The sequence below is a fragment of the Lobosporangium transversale genome (assembly GCF_002105155.1).
Source record: "Lobosporangium transversale strain NRRL 3116 chromosome Unknown BCR41scaffold_74, whole genome shotgun sequence".
Lineage (NCBI taxonomy): Eukaryota > Fungi > Mortierellomycota > Mortierellomycetes > Mortierellales > Mortierellaceae > Lobosporangium > Lobosporangium transversale.
Genome location: NW_019029052.1, coordinates 73,793 through 98,694, shown reverse-complemented (window position 1 = coordinate 98,694; position 24,902 = coordinate 73,793). Strand labels below are relative to the sequence as shown.

The 24,902-nt window shown below is 40.6% G+C and overlaps 7 protein-coding genes across 7 annotated transcripts; 4 read left to right on the top strand and 3 right to left on the bottom strand.

Annotated features, from left to right (window-relative positions):
- The first annotated feature begins 409 nt into the window (after nt 1-409).
- BCR41DRAFT_229369 (hypothetical protein) lies at nt 410-2,568 on the top strand. The gene has a single exon (XM_022020058.1). The coding sequence runs from the start codon at nt 704-706 to the stop codon at nt 2,420-2,422; it is 1,719 nt and encodes a 572-aa protein (XP_021875629.1). The 5' UTR covers nt 410-703; the 3' UTR covers nt 2,423-2,568.
- Nucleotides 2,569-3,082: 514 nt separating this feature from the next.
- On the bottom strand, nt 3,083-5,193 carry BCR41DRAFT_426674 (hypothetical protein; the record flags this gene model as incomplete). The annotated part of the gene is made up of 7 exons (XM_022030760.1): nt 3,083-3,312; nt 3,466-3,745; nt 3,866-3,942; nt 4,035-4,116; nt 4,228-4,302; nt 4,402-5,063; nt 5,185-5,193. 7 exons carry the CDS (start codon nt 5,191-5,193, stop codon nt 3,103-3,105), a joined length of 1,395 nt encoding a protein of 464 aa, XP_021875628.1. The 3' UTR covers nt 3,083-3,102.
- Nucleotides 5,194-5,618: 425 nt separating this feature from the next.
- Nucleotides 5,619-7,726, top strand: BCR41DRAFT_329452 (Rho GTPase activation protein). The gene is made up of 6 exons (XM_022021727.1): nt 5,619-5,789; nt 5,953-6,040; nt 6,165-6,290; nt 6,472-6,558; nt 6,698-6,796; nt 6,951-7,726. The coding sequence occupies exons 1-6, from the start codon at nt 5,756-5,758 to the stop codon at nt 7,681-7,683; spliced, it is 1,167 nt and encodes a 388-aa protein (XP_021875627.1). The 5' UTR covers nt 5,619-5,755; the 3' UTR covers nt 7,684-7,726.
- A 399-nt stretch (nt 7,727-8,125) lies between these two features.
- On the bottom strand, nt 8,126-10,140 carry BCR41DRAFT_382477 (guanine deaminase; the record flags this gene model as incomplete). Its single annotated transcript, XM_022027362.1, has 3 exons — nt 9,906-10,140; nt 9,470-9,526; nt 8,126-9,241 (listed from the first exon to the last, which is right to left on the bottom strand). The coding sequence occupies exons 1-3, from the start codon at nt 10,095-10,097 to the stop codon at nt 8,126-8,128; spliced, it is 1,365 nt and encodes a 454-aa protein (XP_021875626.1). The 5' UTR covers nt 10,098-10,140.
- Nucleotides 10,141-11,554: 1,414 nt separating this feature from the next.
- On the top strand, nt 11,555-16,888 carry BCR41DRAFT_426670 (hypothetical protein). The gene is made up of 11 exons (XM_022030759.1): nt 11,555-12,004; nt 12,148-12,255; nt 12,456-12,551; nt 12,684-12,750; nt 12,888-13,073; nt 13,217-13,255; nt 13,360-13,624; nt 13,774-14,854; nt 14,977-15,933; nt 16,043-16,247; nt 16,451-16,888. Exons 1-11 carry the CDS (start codon nt 11,780-11,782, stop codon nt 16,762-16,764), a joined length of 3,543 nt encoding a protein of 1,180 aa, XP_021875625.1. The 5' UTR covers nt 11,555-11,779; the 3' UTR covers nt 16,765-16,888.
- A 722-nt stretch (nt 16,889-17,610) lies between these two features.
- BCR41DRAFT_364637 (hypothetical protein) lies at nt 17,611-18,788 on the bottom strand. The gene is made up of 2 exons (XM_022026053.1): nt 18,658-18,788; nt 17,611-18,555 (listed from the first exon to the last, which is right to left on the bottom strand). The coding sequence occupies exon 2, from the start codon at nt 18,454-18,456 to the stop codon at nt 17,716-17,718; it is 741 nt and encodes a 246-aa protein (XP_021875624.1). The 5' UTR covers nt 18,457-18,555; nt 18,658-18,788; the 3' UTR covers nt 17,611-17,715.
- A 2,845-nt stretch (nt 18,789-21,633) lies between these two features.
- Nucleotides 21,634-24,519, top strand: BCR41DRAFT_426667 (AMP-dependent synthetase and ligase; the record flags this gene model as incomplete). Its single annotated transcript, XM_022030758.1, has 5 exons — nt 21,634-22,297; nt 22,420-22,484; nt 22,611-22,728; nt 22,869-23,098; nt 23,230-24,519. The coding sequence occupies exons 1-5, from the start codon at nt 21,934-21,936 to the stop codon at nt 24,517-24,519; spliced, it is 2,067 nt and encodes a 688-aa protein (XP_021875623.1). The 5' UTR covers nt 21,634-21,933.
- Between the last annotated feature and the right edge of the window lie 383 nt (nt 24,520-24,902).

The following is a 24,902-nucleotide window of genomic DNA, read 5'->3' as shown; positions in this document are numbered from 1 at the left end:
CCTCGTACGCGCCACCCAAACGGTCCTTCTCTTTTTTTATATTCTTACTTTACTTTAAACTTTGCTTTATTTGCTTATATAGGTGTATACTTTTTAATAGCCTGCCTACACTGACAATCAACCACATCTCCTTTGACGCATTCTTTCTTTCGCCCTTTTCTTTCTTTCTTTCTTACTTTTATTCTTTCCAATCACGTCCTTCAACTATTCTACTCCACTCTATAGCACTCAGCACACAATTGTCTCAACATTTCGCTCACTCTCTTTCTTTCACTCTCCAACGCTTTCCTCAATTTCTCTCGTCTCTCTCTTTCTATTTCTCGCCCCCCTCAATCCTCTCTGCCTATTCACTCTTCCTTCCCTTAAAACCTCTTCTCCTTAAACCTCTCTCTTTATCACCTCTTAACATCTGCCCAAATCCAGCTCACCAGCTGTCTTCTCTCTCTCCCTCTCTCTTTCTCTCTTTCTCTCTCTCTCTCTCTCTCTCTCTTACATTCTCTCTCTCTCTTACTTCCTCTCCCGAAACTATCTTCCACAAAACACATCTCTTATAAAAGGAGAGGTTGTTTGTTGATCCTCATCCATACAGCAAAAAAAAAAAAACATCCTCATTAACCCTCCTACTCAATTACGGTCACAATCACCATAGCGAACAAAAAATATTGCTACGGTCTTTCTTTCTCTCTCTATTTGCAACATTTCCATGAGTGCTGCTTCGCCCATTGCGGTCGATATAAGGATGGAAGAGCTTGTGGGTTCATTATTGACGGGGGCGTCCATGATCCTGACCATCCATTCACTCTCCCGGATGATCTTCTTGAGACGGACCGGATCAAAATATCATCTTTTTCCGATCATCAACATCACTCAGTTGGTGAACCAACTCTGTGTTTTCTTCTTGATGACCATCCCCTTCGGGACCGTTTCCTTCCAAGCGGCCCTTTGGTTAAATGTGATCAACAATATTGCGTATTTCATCACGAAGCCCGTGACAATGTATCTGGCCTACTTGCGATGCTCAGCTGTGTTTCCCTCGTTTCGGAAACTGGATTGGTTACATTATCTCCTGATTGGCTTCCGAGCTCTGGAGTTGTTCATGATTGTGATTGTGAACATCCTTCAAAACTATTGGTGTAATGGATCGGTCGCCGAGGGAACCCGATGTGAGAAGTTGGCAATCGCATGGTTGTTTCGAGATGCTGGGGCCCCTGTGTTCCGATTTTACTATATTGTCTGTGAGGGGATTTTTTATGTAGTCTTGTTCAGGACCTTGACAGGGATGAGCTCGGGCAAGAAGAACACACAGTTGGTTCAATACCGTCGATTACAGACCACGTTGTTCACAGTAGATTTGGCCTTGTTGTTGTTCATGTCGATCTATCGGATCATTGGTATCTTTGACAAGACTCTACCGACTTATGTCTACTATGAGTTGTTTTCCTCCACCTTGACCATCTTTAACCTCACAGAGTTTGGTCTCAATATCCGGATCCTTTTCAACACTGTCACGGATCCAAAGGCCGGATCTGACCATCATTCCAGTAGCCCAAGCAAACTTGAAATGGGTTCGATCCATCGTAATGACACTGCTAGTGGCAGTCGCAGTGGCATTAGGATTGGTAACGATAATAGTAATGGTAATGGTAGCGGCAGTCCTGGGGGCAGTGATGTTGGCCTAGGCATGGGTATGAGCATGAGTTCGAGTACGGCTGCTGCAACAACGGCCGGGGCAGGGTCTTTCAATGGTGTACGATGCTACGATCGCCCCATTGGTCGGAAAGGCAGTAGTGATTCTCTTCCCAAGAGACACAACTCCACGTCAGCCTTGACGTCCCATATAGCCGACACTGGTTATTATAGTGATTATGATGCTACAGCGGTATCAACACCTTATCATCAATCACCTCGAAGCCAACCTGCAATTGCCATCACACCGATCCAAGAGTATGATGATTTCATGCCTCTTGGAAACTTGTTCGGATCACCACTACCATCACGACCTTCCATATTAACAACAACAGCAACAGCAGCAACAACAGCAACAACAGCAACAACAGGTGCCTTTATTGCCCATCCATCTTCACCAGTATCAACGGATAGTGCATCACGATCTCCTACACTTTCAATGTCAATGTCTGCTGGTGGAGGGTTTAGGACTATCTCTGGCAGTACTGGTAGTAGCAGTACTAGAGGTGATGGTGGTGGTAGAAGTAGTCATGGTGGCCCTAGCAGTGATGGTAATTCAATGTCCCAGGACAAACACATCATCACCCCTATCGCCTTCCAAAACCAAGCTCAGGATGGGTTCCATGACTTCAATGGCCTCAACAGGACGGCCGAAGGCAATTGGAGGAATAGTGAAGTGACAAGGCCAATCAAAGCACTAACATCTGATTCGATATCGATATCGCGACACGTCTAAATATACAGACATACACATACATATGCATATATACACACATCTCATTTCACATATACTTTATCTTTATTTTAAAATACCTTAATTTTGTATAGCTCCACTTCACTAAACACATGTTTATCATTATAGCTTCCATTCGTTTATTATTATTGTTATAGTTAGTATTATATATATATATATATTATTTAGTTATAGATAAATCATTTCCTATTTCCTCTCCCCTCTTTCAGGGGACATCCCATGTAGGGGCACTTTGCATTCAATATACGCGACATTTGACATTTGTACACTGTCATGGGTCAATTTAACCGTTTCTTTGTTTGCATTTTATTTTTATTTTTATTAGAATATATATTATTATTACAGTTTCCTTTACCAAGTGCGAGAGAGTTCAAACTAATATACTTTTCAATATTGTTTACAGGGAGAAGAATCAAAAAAATAAAAAAATAAAAAAAAAAGATTGAAGAACAATAAAGTGCACGCGTTTAAAAACAAAAAAAGGAGGACATGAAAATAACGTTGCATGAATTCAAAATAACAATGAACACAAAGAATATACGAATCAAAATACAGAAAATCAACATTAACGTTTCAATGAAACTCTATTAAAGAGGGCGTACGCAAGCAGAAACAATTGAGACAATCCCCCCCCCCCCCCCCCTTCCTTTTAAAAGCCTGCGTTAGAAAAGGCTCATCGAATGGCTCTTGTTCCTGCTGCTGATACTAGAAGTAACTTGATTGGATGTTAAAGAGGATAGTCCACGAACCTTGCTTTGGGCCTCAGCAAGGAGCTGTAGTAAAGGATCGAGTCTTTCTCCATTACGCTCAATAGCTGATAGTCGAGTGCCAAGGCGTTTGGACACTCTGTTTATCTTTGGATCTTGATCCGGCTGTTATAAAATAAAAAACAAAAATAATCACAAAGAAGAGCAATAATGCATGTTAGCCCAAAAAAATTGGCAATGCTTCATGATTCGAATTGTCGATGCATGCAGTTTTTTTTTTTTTTTCTTTTAAAAAAAAAAAAAAAAAAAAAAATTTACATTGTATGTTTGGTCACGAAGCTCTGCTTCTGAAAAATCTTCGTCCCGTGCGAGAGGCATTAGAGCCATTAACCTTTGGTCCGCTGCTGAAAGATGGTTGTAAACTCTGTCTTCTGTTGAGGAACTTAATGTCGCTAATGTCTCTTTGGAAATCCCTCGATGCGATCCCTCGTGCAGCAGGAAGTGCAACTTGTGTCGCTGAAGATCTGCGTTGTGTGAATCCAACATGCGTTTCTGTTCTTGAAAATTCTCTAATTCTTGCTCCTCCCTCTTTTCCAGACTAGTATTAATGAAATAAAAACCATTTTAGGATTCAGCTGCCGGAAAAAAAGAAAAAAAAAAAAAAAAAAAGACATTCACTTTGGTAGCTTTCCAATCATTTCCCACATTATAGACATACATTTGCTCTTGCTCGAGTCGCAGCTCTAAATCTCGTATCTGCTCAAGATCAGATACGAGCATGGCTTCCAGTTGTCTCTATTCAATTAATAAGAAAAGGTATTATAAGGAGACGTTATATTGACTCACACAATATCGAAATGTATGCTTCATCTATATTTTGCTTTTACATTTTGGGCAGCGAGCTGCGGATAGTTGGGTCGATCTTTTCTTGGCGGAGGCACATTCAATTCACTCAGACGGTCATTCATCCTTGAATAGGTTGCAAACCAGGTAAGGTTAGCTTTTCTTCATTTTCGAAAGCATAAGGAAAAGAAGATAAATAAAGATAAATAATAATAAAAGCCCTTTATAATTACTCACTTTTGCATCAGGCGATTCAACGCCGTCTGAGTGGCGATTTTTCGTTTTTCTCCTCGCGCTTGTGATATTGCAGCACTACGAGCAATTGACCATGATAAAGAGGAAGAAAAGGTGAAAAAAAAGGCACAACACCAGAATAAAAAAAATAAAAAAAAAAAAAGCTTCTGTGCTTACGGAAAGAGACTGGCGATCATGGATTGAACATGTGTTCGTGTTTTAATATTGATAGGCTTCCAGGTCTTTGTGACTGTTGCTTTGGAGACAATGCGCAGAGTTGGTCGCAACCTCAATTGATGACCCGCTCCTTCTTCAGACTCGTTTTCTTTAGCACCACCATCATTAGCATCATCATCACTGCTACTAGAGGTGCTTTCTTCATCAGAAGATATCTGTGCCGGCTCTTTCCCCTTTCCTTGCTCCTTTTCTTTTGTAGTTGTAGACCCTGAAGATGCTGGTGCTGATGTTGTAATCGCTGCTGTTCTTCTAGTTAACTTTGTTGATGCCAAAAGAGGTTTCGATGTCGGGATTGATGATGATGATTTAGATCCTTTAGTTTTGATAGGAACTACTTCCTTTCTTGACGATGAACCTGGTGCTCCTTCTGCCTCCGAGTCTACTTCAGATGACGCTCCTTCGACCTCTGAGCTTGGTTCAGATGTAGAATCTCTATTCTCCTGAGGCAGATTTCTATCCCCTTGAGAGGTCGATTTTTTAGATATTCCTTTTGTCTTTGAGTGGTTGGTTCTTGAGGATGAAGGTCTGGCGGAGTTGAGGGCAACTTGCCGCTGAGATCTACTCCTGGTTGTTACGCCTGTCTGTCTTTTGTTGACCTTTCCCTATTGAAAATAAGATGAATGCTCATATCAAAATTTTATATTCACATTTGGTGGCGTTATGCACATCTGGGCAGCAACAACCTTTTTTTACGGTAAATGTAAAAAAAAAAATACCATGAACACACACCATGATGAGTCCAAAAGATTTTGTGATGAAGAGAAAAAAAAAAAAGAAAAAGAAAAAGAAAAAGAAAAAGAATAAAAAGTAGAGGATGGTTAAATTGAATGGAGGTCGATGGTGAGAGATGGAATGGAAGAGCTAAAAGGAGCCGAAAGGGAGGAAGACCACGCGTGAACGAGCACGAGCACGCGAGGTAGTCTTGTGGGCCCTGTCTGTGCAGCACAGGATCACCTAAAAAAAGCCACATTTTATTAAATTTGTGTGCTGTGTGCACTTTGTTTGAACAGTGAAATAGATAATGCATTAGTTCAATTTAATTCAATTCAATTCAATTAATGGGTCTCTGACCAATTTTTTTATATATCTTGTCCCTGTCTCTTCGCGTTGTCTTTGGTCATCTCTCTTTCATTCTTCATCTTTTTTTTTTTTTTTTTTTTTTTTTTCTCTTCTTCTCTTCTTCTCGTTTTGTCATACATTCATTCTCCTTCATTACTTTTTCTTCCATTTTCTCTTCTTTTTCTTCTTTTTCATATTCGCCCTCCCTCAGTTCCATCATTTCACCTGTTCAGCCATGACATCTAGCGACAATATCATTTACCGTGCAGGTAAAGTGTTTTTTCTTTTCTTTAAACTACTCGATAACGGAGTGGAGTATGCAGCGTTAGCACTTAATTTTATTCACAAATTACGTAAAACAAAGCATGTCTAATGTTTATTATTCCTTTGCCAATGCTGCCGCTCCTCCCCTTCTCTCTCGGAACAACTCAGGTGTCGATTATGAAAGTAGACCGATGGTAGTGATTTGTGCCTGCAACCTACCGGACCCAGCCGTTGTAGATTACGATACCATCCTCAGGTAACATTCACTGCCACTTCATCTAACAAAAGAGTTGAATCATAAAGTGTGGTATACAACAAATTACACAAAATTTTTAACATTGTGTCTCCATCATCTTTTTTGTTTACCTTTTTTTTTTTAGAATTGTCCTTGCACAATTGGAGCAATTTGTAGAGAATGACTACACAGTGGTCATGTTTTCAGGTGGAGCATTGTATCGTCCTGGATGGAAGTGGCTCTTTACAGCATACCGGAGCTTGAACCGCAAGTATGGCACATTCATGTCAACTATTGCTTGCTACACAAAATCACAAGCAAAAAGAGAAAATAAGGGAGAGAGAAAGAAAAGAGAGAAAGGGAGAAATAGAGTCGTAGGCGCAGAGGAATACCCGAGCGATTTTACTCATTTCATTTCTCTCATTTCTTCTTCAATTGATACCATATTTTAGTCACAAGAAGAACCTGAAAGCCCTGTACATTGTCCATCCTTCAACCTGGCCAAGACTCATTCTTGGAACCATGAATTCTATTATCAGGTGTGTTTTTTTGTTACTTTTTTTTTTTTTTTTTTTTTTTTTTTTTGTTTTCCTAATTGATTGAGTACAAAACACAGTTGCATTAACTCTCTTTTCACACATGACATTGAAACATTATCATGTGCCCATTACTTTATAGCCCTAAATTCGGAGCCAAAGTCCATTATATCGATACCCTTTCTCAGCTGGCAACAGTCGTACCTCTCAATCAGATCAACATTCCTGCTGCAGTATACAAGTAAGTGTTTTTTTTTTTTTTTTTTTTTTGTCAAAAATAAAGAGTCTCCACTGTGTGCTTTGATAGCGCCTTCATTTCATGGATAACCCTAAAGTTTTTAATATTAAATAACTGATTAATTACAATTTTTTCACGGTCTAATCATCTATTGCAGACACAACCTTAAATTTGAAGATACAATTACTCTTCCAGAGGATCAACAGGATCATGCTAATAGAGTCTTTGGAGCACCCCTGGATCGACTCATGGGACCCAATGGAGAATTAGGCCTTCCACCTTTTATCCGGGACTGCATCCAAAACCTCATAGAGAATGGACTCTATGTTGAGGGACTTTTCCGTCGTAGTCCTAGTTCAGCCATGTTGAAACAAGTACGCGCTGCATACGATCGTGGCAATCCTGTGGATCTTTCAGAATACGACATTCACATCTCGGCTGTGTTACTCAAGTTGTTCCTGAGAGAACTACCAGAGCCATTGTTCCCCATGTCAGTGTTTGAAAGGATGAAGCGCAAGAAGGATGAGGAACACAATAGAAGCAACAAGACTAATGAGGATGACAGTGGAGAAAAATCAATCACGGTGATCGAATTTATCAAGACAGAAATCATTAGTCAATTGTCACAGAACAGTTTAATATTGGCAATGGAGGTCTTTAAGCTACTGAGGATGGTAGCAGACAGACATGAGTCCAACAAGATGACACCTTTCAATTTGGCAGTAGTGATGACACCCAACATTGTGCGGCACCAAGATGTTATGCAAGAGATTGAAATGTCTGCTGTTAGCGGACAGGACAAGGATTCGTTGCTCTTGAACGGATCGGCACTCCTGACACTTGGAACGGTGGTGAGGATCATGATTGAGAACTATGAAGCAATCTTTTAGAACTCTCGTTTCTTTTCATTATGTAACATATTAAAGCACCCCCATTTTTTTTTTTTTTTTTTTTTTTTTTACAAGCGAAAAAATAAAAAAAAGAAACCCCATTCCATCTAGCAAGGACTTTTTTTTTTTTTTTTTTTTTTTTTGGAATTATATACTATGTTTATTTTTTCTATTATTACAAAATAGGTACTAGTGCGTTTTCTATAAAAAAAACTTTTCTTTCTTTTTTTTTTTTTTATTCTTTCCTTTCCTTCTTTGAAAGTAAGAAAGAAAAGAAAGAAATAAAAAAAAAGGCATGTTTGGAAAACTGTTGCACATATTTTCATATATAAACGATATAGGGAGAGAGTGGTGTGTTTTGTGCGTTTCTCACTCTATACCACCTTCTTCTATCCTTGCATTGATGAATCAAGGGGTATAATTTTTTTTTTTTTTTTTTTTTTTACTTGTGCGAAGCAACCTTGGAATCAGGGAGACGGACCTCCTTGCCCTGAACATAGATCTTTTCATTGTTGCGGTCATCTCCAACAAAGAGATACTTCTCAAACTTTGTTTCGATAGAATCATGATCAAAGACATCGACTGGTGAGTTATCGGCGGAGGTGTTGACCAAGATGGCATCAAATTCCTTTCCGATTTGGAAATTTCCGATAGTATCTTGAAGTTCCATAACACGGGCACCTCCCATGGTGGCCAAGTAGAACAACTCTGTGACCAGTAATGTGGTGTCCGCATTACGAGCTACGGAGCAAGAGCGCGAAGCACGAAGGGCTTCGAGGATCGAAGGGGAGTAACCGCCTGCGACATCTGTACCCAAGCCAACCTTGATATCCTTGTTGATCATCTTGCGAACATCAGCCATTCCAGATTTGAGGTTAAAGTTGGAGTTGGCGCAATGAGAGATCCCAGCGTTCTTTTCCTTCATCAAGTCGAGCTCCTCATCCTTCATATGAACACAGTGAGCCATGATGGTCCGGTCGTTCAACAATCCATGATCAGCGTAGACTGCGGTATAGTTGACAGATTGAGGGAAGAGAGACATGGTGAAACCAATCTCGTTCATGTTTTCACACAAGTGGGATTGAATAGGGAGGTTGTATTCCTTGGCCAATTTGCCCAGTTCGGTCAAGAGGTCCGAAGTACAAGAGATGGCGAAACGAGGGGTGATGATGGGAGTAATCAGGGGTTTGTGATTCAGTTGAGCATTTGTTTTGTTGACATACTCGATGAAGGCTCGAGTGTCTCGAACAGAGGATTCAGTGGTCTCGATCAAGAAATCGGGGCTGTTCTGGTTCATGTTGACTTTGCCGACGTAAGCACGTTGGCCTTGCTCCTGAATGATGTTGACTAACTCCTTACAGGCGTCCAAGTGGATGGTGGCGAACCAACAGGCAGATGTGGTACCGTTCCGGAGTGAGCGGGCCACGGATTTGGTATAGAGCTTGTGAGCGTACTCCTTGTCCGCAAACTTGGACTCACGAGGGAAGGTGTAGGTGTCGAGCCATTCCAGTAGAGGCAGATCGTGTCCATTGCCACAGAATGTGTACTGAGGAGCATGCTAAAAGGAAGGGGAATAACAGATAGATGTATATATTTAGGAAGAGACTTGTGATGAATCAGGTCTATTATTATTATTATTATTATTATTATTATTATATTAATATTATTATTATTATTATATATTATTATTATTATTATTATATTATTATTATTATTATTATTATATTATTATTATTATTATTATTATATTATTATTATTATTATTAGTTATTGTTTTTGAACTTACAATGTGGGTATCAATGAATCCAGGGATAATGAACTGATCATCGTTCAAACGGACAACCTAATAAGGATTTGGGAGGCATACAAAGCGTTAATTAGGGGAGGGAAGATTATATAATATAGATAACAGGATGGTGTAAATACATCGACAGCAGTATGTTTTTGCGGGGCAAATAGAGTTGGGCGTATGTCAATGTCAAATCAAACATGGATGTTTTCGTCCTGGGTTCATTGTGACACAAATCTGTGTGTCGCAATCATTTGTCTCTTCCCTCCGAGCACCTCCGAAACCTCTTGGGGTCAGTGCAACAGTGCAGGGGCAGACAACTAATTGCTTTCACACAATAGGAAAGAGAGATAGAGGGGAGGAGAGGGCAATTTATAACGTTGAAGGCTGTGCACAGTTTTTTTTTTTGTTTGTTGTTGCTTTTTGTATGTACCCTGTCCTCATCCACTCCTTCGAGCTCAGCTTCGACCCTGTCCTCGGGCACATTCTTGACCAACTTCGCAATCTTGCCTTCGTCATCAATAAATAACAAGCCCTGTCTAATGTATTCGATCTCTTTAATGGAGAGGGAGTGGATCAAAGTGCCATAAAAGACCTTGCTGATGGAAGAAGCGAATGTGTGCATTATGTTTTTTTTTTTTTTTTTTTTTTTTTTTTTTTAAAAAAAAAAGAATGAGAGAGAAATGAGAGAAAGAAAATGGAGAGTGAAATGAGAGAGAGAGTAGAGAGTAGAGAGTGAATGAACTTAAAAAGTGCCACAAGTTAGAAGAAAGGGGAAAAGGGCAGTGAAAAGAAAAGAAAAGAAGGAAGGGGAGAATGGCAATTGTCTCTTTCTTTTTATACTAGATGAGGTTTCTGTCCAAGCTTCGGAGTTGCTCATATCAAGTACACATGTATACTGCTAATATGGAAAGAATACGATGAATGGCATTGGAGGTTTGATCTTTTTCTTTTTTTTTCCTGGGGCTTTTTTTTGCCATTTGCGGCTCCCCTCTCCGCATATTTGAGCCAATGGAAATGCAGTAATGCTTGCATTGCCACGGATGGACGTAAAATGAAATATAAAAAAAAAACTGGGTGTAAATATCATCAAACATGAAGCAGAAGAATGTCATGTTTACTACATTTTAATACGGTATCATGTTTAACTAACGCACTCCAGTAGTTCAATCGTGTGGGGAGGGGGAAAGGTTTATCGCCACAATATTAAACAATGTAAATGCAGTTCTTCCTATCTTCTTCCGAATATCGAAAAGAAAAGGAGAACAAAAAGAGAAAAAGAAAAACGCTCTGTGAATAGTAGAATCTTTGTATGAACAAGCCTATTTGGTAGAACAAGATTCATCTTTGTTCCGAAAAGATTTTTTTACTTTCATTCATTCATTCATTTGCCCCGCATTTCTTTTTTTCATATTACACAAAAATGGGAAGGTCACCCCGCATTCTTTTTTTTTTTTTTTTTTTTTTTTTTTTTATTCCTGCTTCTCTCCTGTTTGTTCAATTATAAGGCCAAGCAAACTGGGGTTTGGCCTTGCGCTGTGCTCCATATTGTGCGGCGCTTTTTTTTTTTTTTTTTTTTTTACTAAACATTCCTTTCGCGTTCAATTACACGCTAGCAGATACATATATCTTTCGGGTAATGTAGCATCCCATCATTTTTTCTGCTTTAAAAGAGAGAGATAGAAAAGAATAAATAAATAAATCTATGCACTAGGTTTTGACCGTCGAGAGTATTGTGGATTAGAACATAAAGTGAGGAGGGGCAATGATTCTATGCACTATGCGCGTAGTTTTTTTTTTTTTTTTTTTTTTTTTCAAACTCATCGAGGTATGTGCACACGATTCGATGATTAGATACAGCCCTGTTTATATCTATTCCTCGTGTCAAAGGTGGCGAAGCAAAAACTTTTTTTTTTTTTTTTTTTTTTTTTTTTCGATGGCTATATTGGCATGCATTTGCTCTCACAAGTGCATTCCACTGGATGGACAGCTATTGGTGCTCAACTCAAAGTGGGTTATATGAAAGCAATGCAGTCACATTTGTTTTTTTATTTTTTTATTCTTTCAGACACGTCTTTCACTCTTTTTTTTAAATAAAGCTGCGCCAAAGGACAACTCGATCATCCCAAAGGGCAGGCGAAGTATCCTCTTTCGTTTGAATGTTTTTGTGACAAAAACATCGCACAACACTCCATCCAGCTCTCTTTTATTTCCTCGCATGGTTTTCTGTTTTTGTTCATTGTCGTTCAAGCTCGAACACAACATCGTATTCATTCATTAGGGGGGTGAAGGGAGCATTCATGCGACATGTTTCGGCAATCTCATCCAAAGAAACAGCCACAACAACAGCAACAACAGCAGCAACCGGCACAACCACAACCTCAACAAGAACAACGGCACCAGCAACAACAACCTCAACAACAGGCATCACAGGGACACCCTATTTCGCAAACATCTGGGGCTCTCTCCAACCCTAAACTGCCCTTGCATGGGACACTTATTTGTTATACTGGATTGGCCAAGGAGGAGAGGGTACATTGGCAAAAAGCATATCACCTATTTGTCACATTCATCTCTATTCAGTATGAGATGTTGACAGTTTATCTTTTGTTTTTTTTTTTTATTTTTATATATATATATATCTTTTATTTTTCTTTCTCCCTGGGTTCTTCAAGGATGCTGTCAATGAAAAAATCAAGGCTCTAGGCGGAACAGTGAGTTTTGATCTGACTGAGGATATTACACATTTGATTGCTAAAAGAGCTGGCTCTCCAAAGTATAAGGTAATAATGATAAAACTCACTTGATTGATCGTGGCGCGCTTCTTACTTTGACATTTTACAATTTGAAGGATTGTTGCATTAGTAGTATGGAACATATTAAGAACAAAAATCAATTGATAGTATTTTTTTTTATTTTATTTTATTCTTATTTTTTGCTTGTATATATATATATATATATATATATATATATTGGCTACTAGGTAGCATTTGAATTAGGTGTCCCAGTTGTTACTCCAGAATGGATCGATCAGTTGTATACAGTGTGGAGCAAAGGAGAAATTGTCAACTTGAAGGAGGTATTTTTTTTTCCCCCCCCCTGTTTCATACGGTGTTGGACGAGAAGCAAAAAAAAAAAAAAAAAAAAAAAAAAAAAAAAAAATAATCATACCATATCATTAATATCTGATTGTCCCATTCATATTATACAGATCACAGAAAAGTATTTAACAGGGCCGTTGAAAGGATGCTCAATATGTGTAACAGGGTTTCCAGCAGGTTAGCATTTAATGTTTCATCAGAATACGCTCTTGTTGCTGTCGTCGTTGTTAGACAAAAAGATTGGGCTAAGCAAAAAAAAAAAAAAAAAAAAAAAAAAAAAAAAAAACATCATTGAAATCCTGTTATAAATGTAGATGTAAGGCAGCATATTCAAAAGGCGACAATCATGCATGGAGGGAAATACACAAAGGATTTACTGAAAGACTCGACCACACATCTGATCTGCGAAAATTCTCCAACAGACAAATACACATCGGCTTTGCAGTGGGGTATCCAATGTGTAACACGAAAATGGTTTATCGACACCTTGGCGAAAAAAGGTATCATGCTAAAAAGAATAGAAAAAGTATCTGTATTGGCGTCTTTGCTCATCAGGAGAATGGCATGTAGGCGAATATTTCAAGTATATCAGATACTGATTATCAGGACATGTCATTTTTTTGATTCACTTTAATTTATTTAGAGCGTGCGGATGAATCTCTGTACAAAGCATTACTAGAAGGTAACGTAGCACGTGAACCAGGAGAAGAAGATAAAAGGCAAAATCGCACTTCATCTATACAGTTTCATTCGCTCAACGGTGTATCCACTATGTTAATGATATAGATGGCGGGAAAAGGGCAAATGGTCAGGGCGCCAAAGAAAAACCAAAGGACGTTAACCCAGAGGATAATATTAATGATGGACAAATCCAGCCTCCAGCTGAAATGTTTCTGGAGGCTTGCCAGATCTTCCTTTGCCCTTCCATTCCAGATGCACAGGTAACACGTCTCAAGAAAATGATTCGTATCACAGGAGGGATTCATGTTACAGAATATGATCCACAAGAGGTCACACATGTCCTCGTACCATCATATGAATTGAGTCCAAGGCATGTATTTTCTCTATTTTTTTTATTTCCCCCTTCTTCTCCTTCTCCCTCCCTATTCTTCTCTTGAACGCAACATGCCAAAATGTCCTCCCTCCAACGCATTTACTTACCCGATATTTGTCCACAATGAATGCCAACAACCTTAACAGCACGCTTGCATTATTCGATGATGACTCCACTCTTCCATATATCGTGCACATGGATTGGTTACGTCGCTCAAACCGGGAAAGGAGACTTCTTCCCGAATCAGACTATATCGTACCATTCCAACGGGGTGAGGATGGTCAGCCCAGGCGTACACGTTCTGGGAGTTCTGGCACATGGACCACAGATCCTGCTTTCAAAAATAAAACTTCGACTGGCAGTAGCAGCACTAGCGCCCATGATCCAACCTCGCGTCCACAAATACGGGTCTCAGCTTCATCTGTATCTTCAAATAGTTCATCGAACACTATAGTGTCCAAGGAGACTGTACGTGATCCTGCAATGCCAGCAGATCTTCCATCCACAATATCACCACCCAACCTCTCACCACGACAAACACGCCAAGGATTGGCTGCTAGGACAGTCTCGGGGATACTATCCGATGCACTCGTTGATCTCTCTATGACAGCCACAACCCAGCGATCGCTAACAACACAAGAAAACTCGTGGAAATTAGATGTCCAACCGCTACAGGAAGAAGAGGAGGCACCCTCCTCAAACATATTTCTGGGATTATATATCACTTCATACGGGTGTAAGGCAGAGGCAAAGATCCGGGAAGAAACGATTGCTAATGGTGGGACATATTTCGATGCAGCAGAGGGCCCACCATCAGAAGCAACCGAGGCACAGGTACGAACAATCGTGCCATTGTCTATGTCATGGGAAAAGGCAAAGGGTCTCCGTGGTGTTGTCATGACTATCTGTTGGTTCGAGAGGTCGCTAGTAGAGGAAAGGGTGATTCCGCGGAGCGATCATTTCTTGTTCAAACCCTTGAGGAATATTCCTGTAGAAGGCTTTGAGCATCTGAAAATATCCATTAGTGCTAGTCAGATGGAGGAGACAGAGTATCGTCACATCCAGCGTACGATTAAGATCTTGGGGGGTGTTTGTCTGGACAAGTTACATACCGTAGAAACGGATGTGCTTATTGCAGATGCTCCTATCGGACCCAAATACGAATATATGGCCAAGCATGGTCGACCTGTCGTCAGAATGGAATGGCTTAAACGATGTATTGAAGAGGTAAGCTCATTAAAGCCAGAAAGCATCATGATGTTTGGGACCACGATTCATTAAAGCAACCTGGCTCACTAAAAGGTATTGATATATATACATATCGATACCTATATTTATATTGGCACCAGGGGAAGGCGGTACCGTTCAAAGACTTTTTATTAAAGGAAGAAGAGCCTGAAGAAATGAAAACCGAGGTTCAGGATAGTCCAGGGTGGATTCAATCAGAGAACGGTTACCAAAATGGTGAAAGTTTTCGATCAAACAGCTCCTCTTCCAACCTCACCCAGAGTCAAGTCCAACAATCAGGATCATCCAATAGGCCACTAGCGGGACTTGTCATTTGTTTACCTACTCGAGTCCTAGGAGATCACCGTGAAATGCAGGATATGGTTACTGATATGGGTGCACGCCTTATTATAAAGTATAATTCTACTGCTTCTCATTTGATACACAATGGCAAAGCGACGATGGATGCAAAGCGGGATCTTAAGAACGCTAAACGCAATAGCGCCTTTATTGTCTCACCCGAATGGCTCTATAAGTGTGATGAGACTAGGATGCGAGTAGATGAGCGTGACTATCCGGAGACGTATGATGGAAGGCATTTAACGCTAGCGACTACTACGACCCATTTGCGTTCACCACAGGATCGTCCAGCACTAGCGGTCCTACCATCTTCGAGATCTACTTCTCCATCACAAAGATCTGGTAAGAAGACGCCTGTGATAGGGTTTGGTAGAGCAGCCAGTACAGGATACGCAGCCCATCAGCATGGGACTGGATCACAATCCAGCCCGACACAGACGTTTCAGGGAACTGCAGCAGGAGCGCTGAGTGCGATATTTGGAAGTGATACAATGTCATCCTCGGCCAGCTTAGATATCTCGATACCAGTGACATTTAGTGGCCCAATGGCAACTCAACAAGAAGGGAATGGGCTCTCGGATAGCTTTATCTGGCAGCCCATGCCGATGCTTACAATGACCCGCAGTACAAACAATGGTAAAAGACGACGAAGACCGCTACCAACCCCTGGAGGTACTCAATTATCCACTACGGACATGGACCATTCTGGCATTTGTGAGGTAAAAGCTTTTTTTTTTTTTTTCTTGATTTCATGAGTTGTTTTTTTTTTGTATTTCTCAATTTTTTTTTTTTTTTTTTTTTTTTTGTTTGTTTGTTTTGTTTCATTAGACGCCTGATGTTTCGAGAGATGGATCGAGTATTCCTGAAAACTATTTTGACAAGTCCTCAGAGCGATATGGTGAAGATGCAGTGTACTGGGTCGATGTTGAAGGTCGAGAAAAGAAGCGGGCATTATTGGAATCGCTTGGATACAAAACATATAAACCAATACAACGCGAAGCGTCGAGTAGCCGCCTTGAAGCTCTTTCTCATGGTAAGGTTCTTGCAGGCTTGATAGTTTTTTGGGGGAATAGAGAGAGGGGTTGTAAGTTTTCAAACCGAATGCTTATCAGTCGCTTTTTTTTTTTCTTTTTCTTTCTACTTCTTCTTCTTCTTCTTCTTCTTCTTCTCCTTTTACTTTTTAATTACCATCATTGCTATTGTTCATGGTATTGCTCTTATTTCTGCCCTTAAAAGACATGGAGGTGCAAAGGCTTCCGGTCCCTCGATTCTACTTTATGTTGACAGGGATTTCGCTGGTTGATCGGGGGCAGTTCAAGAAGACGATCCAGGAGCTTGGGGGGGTTGTTCTGGAGGATATAAGTCAGGATCATGATGAATGGAAACGCAAGTGTACACATTTGGTGACCAATGGAAATAACCCACCCCGGACAGCAAAGCTGGTGATGGCGAAGGTGTGTGGAGCGATTATTGTGAATAAGGGATTCCTGGTAGCATCAAGGGAGCATGGAGCTTTTGTGGACGATACACCCTTTCGAGTTAAAATGTGAACAGAAAAAAAAAAAGGCAAAAGCAAAAAAAGCAAAATCTAGGAACTTAATCTTACTCTGGCTGATTGACTACGACATTACAAATCTACTTTTAACTTAACTTGCAAACAACAAAAACAATGGTAAAAAAGCAAAAAGCAAAAAGCTAAAAAAAAAAAAAAAAAAAAGTAAACTATTTCCCATCCATCGAGTTATTTTATTCCTAAAGTATGAACAACTTATTATATACAGTTATACCTTCAACACATAGTCGACATGTTTCTTTATTACACCTTGTATCTTTTTTTTTTTTACAACCCCGCAAATAATAAATAAATAAAAATGGATAATAAAATAAAAATGGGAAATAAATAAAAAATGGAATATAAAATAAGATTGAAAGATAAAATAATAATAAAGCAATGTGAATAAAAATAAAAGTAAAAGTAAAAATAAAAAAAAAATAAAAAATTAAAATGGCCTTTCATTGGCCGCCTGTCACGCGCTTGATGATTAGATGATATGAACAAATTGAAGGTGGACATTGAAATTGCTGTCTCAGGATGAGTTTAGATCTTGAGAATCGGCTCGGCACTCATGTCTCATAGTCTAGAACCAAAAACTAATAACCAAAACCCAAAACGAGCGGAGGCAGAGCAAAAGCAGTGTAAGATGTGCATGTAGGTAGACAAAAGTCTGGATTAAAAAAGCGAGACACTAGAATGTGATACAATCATCCAGGCTTCCAAGCTGAAGTGAACGGAAAACACTCTTGTCACACCACACAACACAAGCAAGCGGAAGGACAAATAAGAGGGAAAAAGGATTCCATCACGAGACACAGCGCGAGCTTTTTTCTATTATTTAATGCTATTGTATTATTCTATACTATATTGTATAAATAAATATTATACTATATTATATCATATTATTATATCAGGGAAAAAGAAAGGGAAAAAGGAAAAAATATTGTCATGGGAAGGTCAGCAAGAGAATCTTGATCTCCATATCCCATTCTTTTTTCCATTGTCCCTCATTTGCAAACTGGATCAAATCTTGCTTGAGCTCCTCCAGGACCTGGTTCAAGTTTCCGTGCAGAGTAGCAGAGTATGTCTGTAACTTCGGTTGCTGAGTCAACAGGGTCTGGAGAGCGAGTCCTATATAGTTGATATAGACATCCGAATCATCTCCATCGACACGGGCCTGCAACTGCATCATCAGCTTCTTAACGATCCTGGTCTTGATCATGGGCATGAAATGACAGATGGAAGGTGGGTTACCACAGATGTAGTCCATATTATGACAATCAGGCATGGTCCAATTGACACCTAGAGGGGGTTGTTTAACACGATAGGGGTGATTGCAATCTCCCTTGAACTTGGGCTCGTCCTTGAAGATGGTGTCAAAGACCGTTTGGAAAATAGTGACATCCCAAGCATTCTGGGCCTTGACGACGGACTCTTGGATCAACTTGATAGCATTATTGGTCTCTACAGAGGACAGCAGATCGTTGACAGGAACACCATAGAACAGACTCTTCTCGACCTTGCTGTTAAGGAGGGTGAAATAATCACCCGAGACGATTTGGTACTTGTCTGCGAAGGCACGAGAGACATTCACCTGACATTCACGTTCGCACGCCTGGACAAATGTTGGCGTAAAGGAAAGCGCCAATGAAAAGACGCCCAAGAGAGCTGCAGTTGGAAACTTCATTGGGAAAAGGGAAAAAAGAAACCTAAGAATGCATTTGTAAAGCAATGGTGAGTTGATGAGATTCCGTTTCGAGATCGTATACACGAGTAAAAATTGCCCCTGGAGAGAATGAATGAATTTGGTTGGATAAAAAAAAAATAAAATTAAAAAATAAACGATAAAAACGGATAATTGGTTGAGAAGAGAAGAGAAAGAACATACCCAGTTGGATTAGAAGAAATGAAATGAAATGAGATGGAGATGAGGATAAAAAAAAAGAAAAAAAGATGAGGAAGGGAGGATGAAGAGGGGAAGGAGATGAGGGAAGGAAGGAAGGACGGCGGTATTGGAGGGGAGAGGATGAGAGAGAAAGAGAATCAAAAATAAAAACAAAAAACGCAGTTCTGTCTCTCTTTTTATATATTTCTTTTCTGCGCATTCCTTTTACTTTTTTTTTTTTTTTTTTTCCTTCTAATAAAAGCATTTTACATAATAAGGTTTGGAGATCTGCGCCCACGGGAAGGAGCAGCATTTTATTTTGTCGATCATTAAAGAGGCTGGACCATGTCCATGTCGATCAGTGAGCAAACTTTTTATTTTTATTTGCTGGCGATCCTTTTTCATTTCTTTTGCTTTTTTTGCTTTCTTCAACAAGATCTGCCGCTCTTCTCTCTCTCTCTTTGTTTTTCTCTCTTCTCTTTTATCTTATTCTTTTTCATTCTTACTTTTTTTTTTTTTTTTTTTTTTTTTTTTTTTTTCACACAAAAACGACTTTTTGTTTTACCACGACCAAGCATCGCCATGCAAAACACAAGCACCGCCTCATGTCCACCTTTTTTGCCCATAGAATCACTCCACCTTTTTTACGAGCTATGTGAGCTCGTCGAATCAGAAAGGAAGCAAGGATTGAAGAGGGCTACTGCGCTCGCCCGACGTCAGAATCGCTTTAACCGCTCCGGGGTCACTCTTGAAACCGTCAACACCGCCTTTGATTTCTTTTATAACCTTAATCTAGGAATGCCTGAGAAGCCTAACGAGAGACCGGGGGAAAAGGAGGAACAAGCAACTGCCCAACAAAACAGCACCAATACTGAAAACATTGATGAGGACGGGAGGAAAATAAAGAAGAGAAAGCTTTCACGACATATCCGTATCTGTGAGAACTTGAACCAAACCTGGCAAGTTCCTCGGTGGGAGAAACGTGGGGATTATACAGATTCAAGAGGCGAGAGCAAGAATCAGAGTTATGGGCTGACATTCGAGCCACCTGAATGGATCCTTAATGCCATTAAAGAGATTGGGCAACGGGATATTAGTCAGGTATCTGGATCATTAGAATGGTTCCTTAATTTCATGAAAGGGAATGTGGAGCCGATATTTGGATCATCTGAATGGTCCCCTAACAATTCAACCGGAGCTGGGGAGAGTGCACATCAGAAAAACGACATAACATTAGGAACATCTGAGTCAGCTGAAGAGAGCGCGCTTCAGAAAAGAGAGATCCCATCAAGGTGGATCCTTAATGCAGCTGAAAGCACGAGTCATGATGAAAGCACAGGCCATGATAAAAGTAAAAGCAGCGCCAACAATATTGGTAATGGCACCCATAACAACAACAATGCCAGCAGCAACAGCGCAAGTGGCAACAGCACCAATAGCAACGGCACCAATAGTAGCAACACCAGTAGCAGCAGCACCAGTAGCAGCAACGCCAGTAGCAGCAACACCAAAAGTAGTAGTGGTAACAACGGTGCCAGTAACAGCAATGGTGCCAATAGCAGCAGCAGCAGCAGCAGCAACAGCAACGACGGTGCCGATAATAGCAACACCAGTAGTGGCAACACCAGTAATCGCAACACCGAAAGCAGCAACGCCAAAAGTAGCAGCACCAAAAACAACAACAGCGGAAGTAGTAGTACCAAAAGCAACAACACCAACAGCAGCAGCACCAATAGCAAGAGTACCAGCAGCAAGAGTACCAGCAACAGCACCAGTAACACCAGTTGCACACATCGATGCATCCATGACGAAGCCTCACGAGCTTTTATACCAAAGTATTACCGGGCGCTAGCGAGAGCAAAGGCTTTACAAGAAGGATCAGTACGGGGGTTATTTTGATATTTCCATGGACTGATTGATTGATTAGTTGATTGATCGATTGATGGTATTAATAAGTATAATGCGTTTCTGTCACTTCATATATTTTTTTTCTTTGTTTTCCTTCTTGATAGCCCATCGAAGAGACGGATTTAATGACTCCAATGATAAAGTTCTTGCTTGGAAGGCGCCCCGTAAAGTTCACGCCAAGCCATGATCTATTCGATGATTCACAAGATCAATACCTACCTGTAGATCTGTGAGAAGAAACAAGAGGAAATAAAGTACAGTTGATAGCTGCCTTCCCCCTTATCTTAAACGCTATGGATCGTCCACCTGTTTCTTTCATTTTTTTTTTTATTGGAGTGATGGACCTTCTAGCCAGAAACAGGATGTTTACGAGGCTCATGTTAGAGATGTATGTTTGATCTGTTTGTTGCACCACACACAACGCTCGGTCCTATTATTGACCTACAAACTTCATCATGACCATGACATTGTCTTACTCGCCAACTTGCTTGCCCTACTGTCATCTCTTTCTTCTTGTTGCAATGCATGTGTGAAAACGCTATAAACGTTTGTTTGCCTTTTATCTCTCTTCTTTCAAACACATGAAATAACGAACGACAGCAGTCTGCATTTCTCCCTCCAATTCAATTCTCTTTATCTCCTTGCTCATTTCCAAACGAATGTCGTACAACCACTTCCTGGCAACACGCATCACTACGGCTGCTACAGAAGCAGTGGTCACACATGGGATGCGAGGAGCCATTGTCTATTGTCCAAATAGAACATTGATGCGTACATCCAGGACCATAAGATTGACCGTGATTATGAATAAAGAAGCACTGCCACCCCACCAGAGGCACTAAGCGCGATTATTCATGTCCGCACCATCATCATTATCTCGATCACTGTCGTTTTTGTCTGAGAAGACAACAGTATCGAGAGATTTGGGCCAATTCGGGCTCTCGATTATTTCATCCGACTACGCTCCACAAAATATGTTAACTGCCCCGCACACAGGACAATCGCGTGTTCGGCCCACGTAACAAATGTCCCCAACTCTTGCTCTGTCTGTCACATCTCGAGCCTCGGTCACAGTTACAAAAAGCTCCTCTTTCTTTTCTTCTTCTCCTTCTTCTTCAATTTCCTCACCTCGTACACTTCCCCCGGGTTGTTCTCTTTATTGCCGTTCTCATTCAGCATCCCATTCAGCACCTCATTCAGCATCTCATCCAACACCCCATTCCTCACTCATTCCTGCCTTCAGTACTCTGGTTCGTTTACAAACCACCTTTCTAAACTGTTTTCCAACTTGTTCTACTTCCGCATCTGCACTTCCGGCCTTGGATTCCACGAACCATCTTCCTCCATCTTCTTATCACTGCCCCCAACACCATGGAACCTCATCAGCAGAGTATAGCTCAACAAATCTCAATTCATGATCCAGATACGTATTGGCATCATTTTGCATCCTTGCTTCATTGGGATGTTCCTTATTCCAAGGTGTTGACACCTGCGCCTCCTTCTTCACCTATGGATTATACTTGGTTCAAGGATGGGAAGCTCAATACGTGTTTTAATGCGATTGATCGACATGTTCTACAAGGTCGAGGCCAACAGGTTGCGATCTATTATGATTCTCCTGTGAGTAAGGAGAAACGAGCCATCACTTTTAAAGAACTGTTGAATCAAGTCCAGACATGTGCAGGTCTCATTGCCTCACATGGTGTTAAAAAAGGAGACTTGGTTCTTATCTACAGTAAGCAAAAAAAAAAAAAAAAAAAAAAACTCGTTCAAATGTTCAAGTGAAGAATGTTGCTCCCTCTCTCCCTCCCTCTTTATTTTCTCTTCAATTGCTAAAGTTCGGTTTATATTCTTCAGTGCCCATGGTTCCGGAAGCGCTGGTATCGATGCTTGCGTGTGCCCGCCTAGGAGTTACTCATAGTGTAAGTTTGGGACCAGTAGTTTGGAACAATCAAAAGTTTAAATTAATATCGTCTCGCCTCGGTCTCAAATATCAAACGAGAAACATTTATGACCCTAATAATCATTTATCAAAATGATTTGGTTAGGTTGTCTTTGGAGGATTTGCTCCGTTAGAGATCAAAAAGCGTATCGATGACAGTAAGCCCAAACTGATTATCGGGGGATCCTGTGGTATTGAGGTTAACAGAATTGTGCCTTACAAAGGTATTCAAAATAGGCAAAAGTATTTTACTTAAAAAAAAATGTACAATGTGAGCTATCCAGATCTAGCGTGGGAAAAAAAAAAATAAGAAATCCTCTCATCCTGAACTTTTTCAATATGCATTTGTGATTCTATCTATTAGCCATGCTTGATCAGGCCATCGATATGAGCGATCATAAACCAGCTTATAGGGTCATTTTCCAGCGTGAGGCAGGACGCGCAGTCTTGGATCCTGCTCGTGGTGACCTGGACTGGCATGATGAGATGCAGCGCATTCGTCTTGCAGGAAAACAATTCAAGGAATATGTCCCTGTTGAAAGCCAACACCCATTGTATATTCTTTATACTAGTGGCACCACAGGGCTACCCAAGGTTGGTTGAGATTATAGTGTTTTTTTTTCCCCCTTCATTTAAACAAGCCTACCTACTTTTCCTTGTGCCTACCATATCTTCACCGTATACCTTATACGATTGTATTTTGCACGTTTATATAATTATTATAGGGTGTGGTGCGTGATAATGGTGGACATGCAACGCAGACAATGGCTAGCATGATTAACCTATTTGGTTCCAAACCTGGAGATGTAATGTTCTGCGCTAGTGATGTCGGTTGGGTGGTTGGACATAGTTTTATCTGCTATGGACCACTGTTAATGGGTTGCTCTACAGTCCTGTATGAAGGTAAACCGATTGGAACACCTGACGCGGGCGCTTTCTTCCGAATTATTCAAGAGTACAAAGTCAACACCTTCTTCACTGCCCCAACAGCTCTAAGAGCGGTTCGACGTGAGGATCCGCATGCTAAATTGAGTGCGCAATACGATCTCAGGTCATTGACAGGGTTATTCCTGGCAGGTGAACGATCCGATAAAGGGACGATTGATCATTTCCGACATGTCATCGGAGGAAAACCTGTGGTGGATAATTATTGGTCGACCGAGTCAGGATCCCCAGTCACAGGAGCTTGCCAAGGATTGGAAGATGCTCATGGAACTAAAGTTACACCGATTGCGGTTCGGGATGGATCTGCAGGCATGCCATTGCCTGGCTATGATGTTCGAGTGTTGACAGAACCCGAGGATTCAGCTACAGGTTATCGAATCACAGAATTGGGACCGAACAATTTTGGAAACTTGGTGATCAAACTTCCTTTACCGCCATCCGCTTTGCATACGCTTTGGAATAACCCTTCAGGCTTCCACAAGAGCTACCTATCTAGGTTCCCGGGCTACTATGATACAGGAGACGCAGGGATTATAGATGAGGATGGGTATGTGCATATAATGTCACGAACGGATGATATCATGCAAGTAGCGGGACATCGAATGTCAACAGGATCGGTCGAACAGATCCTGGCGGAGCATCCGGCGGTTTCAGAATGTTGTGTGGTACCGTTGTCAGACAAATTGAAGGGTCAAGTACCAATGGGTTTAATCGTCCTGAAGTCTGGAGTGACCGAGTCAGAAGAGGAGATTAAGAAACAAGTCACTCAGATGGTTCGAAACAATTTGGGAGCGATTGCAAATTATAATCAAACATATGTCGTCCATCGATTGCCCAAGACCAGGAGCGGAAAGATCTTGAGAAGGACTATTCGAGATATCATTGCAGGCAAATCCTTGGAGAACAAACAGTTGGTGGTCCCAGCAACGATCGAAGATGTGACAGTCTTGAATGAATTGGAGGAAGTGATGCGCAAATTGGGCTTGGTTGGAAATGATGGTGAGGGTGGTAAAGAGGACGATACGGTCAAGCCTAAGGATGTCGTCGATGCACCAAGGGCCAAATTGTAAACAAAAAAAAAAAAAAAAAAAAAAAAAAAAAAAGGGTTCATTATTTGATAGCAGAATTATGATAAGTCATACGAAATAAAGTAAACCTGCTTTACAAAAGATGTGTTACTTCAGAATCCATGAACATTGTTTTTCCAACGTAGTAAACTTAAGACTCCTTTCGGAGGAGCTGGGAAATGTAACACGTTGGTAATGGCGCCTCGATTGTTCCTTTGGATTTATGGCTCACGGATCGCTCACAGTGCACATATTAATACTGTCTCAAGTATGTTTAAAGGTAGTAAGCACAAGGACTATCTTTGCAGCGAACAAAACTCTTAATCTGGACATTATCAGAGTTTGTCATGGTTATCAAATATTGTTAAGGGCACGGGCTTTCAAAT